The sequence below is a fragment of the Leucopleurus acutus genome, assembly GCF_964270905.1.
Source record: "Leucopleurus acutus genome assembly, chromosome: 3".
NCBI classification, from domain to species: domain Eukaryota; kingdom Metazoa; phylum Chordata; class Mammalia; order Artiodactyla; family Delphinidae; genus Leucopleurus; species Leucopleurus acutus.
The window spans coordinates 153,777,676-153,782,079 of record NC_139145.1 but is presented as its reverse complement, the minus strand read 5'-3'; the positions used below and the strand labels follow the sequence as shown (position 1 = coordinate 153,782,079).

General features: G+C 37.9%; 1 protein-coding gene across 1 annotated transcript; it reads left to right on the top strand.

Annotated features, from left to right (window-relative positions):
• Positions 1-3,177: 3,177 nt before the first annotated feature.
• Positions 3,178-3,984, top strand: LOC309959018 (microtubule-associated protein RP/EB family member 1-like; the record flags this gene model as incomplete). Its single annotated transcript, XM_082835139.1, has 1 exon — positions 3,178-3,984. The coding sequence occupies one exon, from the start codon at positions 3,178-3,180 to the stop codon at positions 3,982-3,984; it is 807 nt and encodes a 268-aa protein (XP_082691265.1).
• Positions 3,985-4,404: the final 420 nt, after the last annotated feature.

Here is a 4,404-nt window from a genome sequence, read left to right as displayed (position 1 = left end):
GTTCACAAAAAGACTAGTACCGAATCATAGGGCTACAGAATGCTTCCCCTGCCCCTACACCTCACCACCGCATCACTAAAAGACTAATTACTGGAGTTCCCTTTACCGAGCACATCATGTCCAACTTTCAACAAAACGTTGCAAGGCATAATAAAAGACAAAAACAAAGTTTGAAGATACAAAACAAGACTGAAAACCAGACTCAGGTATAGTAGGGATTTTGGAATTATCAAACTGTGAATTTAAAACAACTTTGATTAAAACATTAAAGGCTCTAATAGAAAAAAAAAGACAATATGCAAGAACATAAGGATAGTCTAAGCAAGGAGATGGAAAGAATCAGAAAGAAATTGCTAGAGATCAAAAACACTAAACAGAAATAAAAGTCTTTGATGCACTTACTAGTAGAATGGATACAGCTGAAGAAAGAATCTCTGAGCTTGAAGATATGTCAATAGAAACTTCCAAAACTGAAAGCAAAGAGAACAGAGACTGAAAAAAATGGAACAGAATATCTAAGAAATGTGGGGTAAGAACAAAAACTGTAACATAGCATATAATATAACATACATATATGGGGATATCAGACGGGAAAGAAAGAGAGAAAGGAACAGAAGCAGTATTTGAAGCAATAATGATGGAGAAGGTCCCTAAATTAATACTAAACCACCAAACCAGACACCAAACCACAGATGCACGAAGCTCAAGAACATCAGGCAGGAAAAATGCCAAGACAAAACAAAACAAAACAACAACAACAAAATTATACCTAAGTGTATCATAACTGCAGAATATCAAAGATAAAGAAATAATCTTGAGAGGAACTGCAAATTAAACTACAATTTGTTACTACTACACCCCTATTAAAATCCAAAAAACACCGACAATACCAAATTCTAGCAAGAATGTAAAGGAACAGGAACTTTCATTCATTGCTGGCAGGAATGTTAAATGGAGCATCCACTTTGCAAGACTTTTTGATAGTTTGTTACAAAGCTAAACACAGTCTTGCCATATGATCTAGCTAAGCTCCTCAGTATTTACTGCAATGAATTGAAAACTAATATTCACACAAAAATCTTCATGTGACTATTGACAGTAGTTTTACACATAGTTGCCAGAATGGAGGCAGTCAATAAGTCCCTAAATTGATGAATGGATAAACAAAATACCATGTTTATATACATACAATGGAATATTATTCAGTAATAAAAAGAAAAGAACTATCAAGCCATGAAAATACGCGGAGGTATCTTGCATGTATGTTGCTAAGTGAAAGAAGCCAGTCTAAAAGGGCTACTTACTGTATGATTTTAACTATGTAATATTCATGAAAAGGCAGAACTATTAGGATGATAAAGATATCAGTGATTTCCAGGGTTTGCACAAGTAGAAGGAGAGATAAGTGAAGCACAAAGAAATTTGGAATGGTGAAACTATTCTATATTTAGAGAAATCAGAAATGTGGCTTGTGGTTACTTCTGGGGAAAAAACTGCCCTAAGAGGTATATAGAGAAATGTTTTTAGCTAATATTAAGGTGTAAACATATTGCAATATATAAATATATTGAATCAACATATTGTACACCTTAAACTTACATGATTTTATATGTCAATTATATCTAAATTAAAAACAAATAAACAAAAAAGCACTTAAAACCATCTAATATACCATTTAAAATAAAGAGAAATTCTCTGGGGTAAAGGAAATCTTATACATCTCAAATGATAGATAAATAGATCTAAAGATTATATATATGTAAAAACTCATCCAATGTACATATAAGATCTGTGAAATTCACTAAATGCAAATTATATTTCCAATTTTAAAAACTGAGAAAGAAAAAGAAAAAAAAAGACTTGAGGGTTATATCATCCAATTATATACACAGATATTACTTAGCTTTGTCTTCAAACTGTTAAAAAAGAAATTAAAAATGGATTTATAATACAATCGATATCATGTGAACAATGGAACCAACCTAAATGTCCATCAGCAGATGAATGGATAAAGAAGATGTGGCACATATATACCATGGAATATTACTCAGCCATAAAAAGAAATGAAAATGAGTTATTTGTAGTGAGGTGGACAGACCTAGAGTCTGTCATACAGAGTGAAGTAAATCAGAAAGAGAAAAACAAATACCGTATGCTAACACATATATATGGAATCTAAAAAAAAAAAAAGGTTCTGATGAACCTAGGGGCAGGACAAGAATAAAGACGCAGACGTAGAGAAGGGACTTGAGGACACAGGGAGGGGGAAGGGTAAGCTGGGATGAAGTGAGAGAGTAGCATTGACATATATACAGTTCCAAATGTAAAACAGATAGCTAGTGGGAAGCAGCTGCATAGCACAGGGAGATCAGCTCGGTGCTTTGTGACCACTTAAAGGCGTTGGATAGGGAAGTGGGAGGGAGATGCAAGAGGGAGGGGATATGGGCATATATGTATACATATGGCTGATTCACTTTGCTATACAGCAGAAACTAACACAACATTGTAAAGCAATTATACTCCAATAAATATGTTAAAAAAATAAAATAAAATAAAGCCCTCCCAAGTTTCTACAGTTATCAATTCGTGTTGGATCTTGAATGCAAACACCTAACTACAAAGGTAGTTCAACTTCAAATTTTCAGAAGAATAAAGTGTATTCTTTGTATTGTGGTCCGTTATACTTTAACTGCATTCCTTCAATTCTCCAGTAACTAGACCCTTGCTTTATTACCTAACAGCTAAACAATAATAAATGTTTTATTGGAATACTTAATATCTTGGTTTTAATCCTTGCATGGTAATCTACTTCTTTATATTGTTCAATTAATCTTCATTTAACTTGTGCCTATCTGGCTTTTTCCTCAATAGTCTTTCACTTTAGCGTTCTAATTTCTCAATCTTAAACCAATTTGGGATTCCATATATCAATAGGCCCATGACGTTTTTTCATATTTGAATTTTTATCAGTTATTAGACTGTGTTTTTCCCACTTAGTACTTTTCTGTGTGATCTCTTTTGGAATCTATAAATCTCTGATTCAGACAAGTGGATGCTTAATAAAAGCTTATTAATAATATATACACAGGGGTGGGCGGGGTCAGGCGGTTTGAATGAGACGAAGATGGAACCGGAGCCGGGTATGGGCAGCAGACATAGTCCAGCCGAGAGCCGAAGATGGCAGTGAATGTGTACTCAACGTCGGTCACCAGTGATAACCTCAGTCGACATGACATGCTAGCCTGGATCAATGAGTCTCTGCAGTTGAATCTGACAAAGATTGAACATCTGTGCTCAGGGACTGCCTATTGTCAGTTAATGGACATGCTGTTCCCTGGCTCCATTGCCTTGAAGAAAGTGAAATTCCAAGCTAAGCTAGAACACGAATACATCCAGAACTTCAAAATACTACAAGCAGGTTTTAAGAGGATGGGTGTTGACAAAATAATTCCTGTGGACAAATTAGTGAAAGGAAAGTTTCAGGACAATTTTGAATTCGTTCAGTGGTTCAAGAAGTTTTTTGTTGCAAACCATGATGGGAAAGACTATGACCCTGTAGCTGCCAGACAAGGTCAAGAAACTGCTGTGGCCCCCTCCCTTTTTGCTCCAGCTCTGAACAAACCGAAGAAACCTCTCAGCTCTAGCAGTGCAGCTCCACAGAGGCCCATTGCAACACAGAGAACTACTGCAACCCCTAAGGCTGGCCCGGGCGTGGTGCGGAAGAATCCTGGTGTGGGGAACGGAGATGACGAAGCAGCCGAATTGATGCAGCAGGTCAACGTATTGAAACTTGCCGTCGAAGACTTGGAGAAAGAGAGAGATTTCTACTCTGGAAAGCTAAGTAACATTGAATTGGTTTGCCAGGAGAACAAGGGGGAGAACAACCCTGTATTGCAGAGGACTGTGGATATTCTCTATGCCACAGACGAAGGCTTCGTGGTACCTGATGAAGGGGGCCCGCAGGAGGAGCAAGAAGAGTATTAACAGCCTGGACCAGCTGAGCACCATCCGAATTCTTCACTCCAAATCATGTGCTTAACTGTAAAATATTCCCTTTTATTATTCTTAGAGGACTCGCTGGTTTCTTTTCATAAGCAAAAAGTACCTCTTTTATTTTTTTTGCTGTACGCGGGCCTCTCACTGTTGTGGCCTCTCCCATTGCGGAGCATAGGCTCCGGACGCGCAGGCTCAGCGGCCATGGCTCACGGGCCCAGCCGCTCCGCGGCATGTGGGATCTTCCCGGACCGGTGCACGAACCCGTGTCTCCTGCATCGGCAGGCGGTCTCTCAACCACTTCGCCACCAGGGAAGCCCAGTACCTCTTCTTAAAGTGCACTTTGCAGAAGTTTCACTCCTTTTCCAATAAGTTTGAGTTAGGAGCTTTTACCTTGTAGCAGAGCAGTAT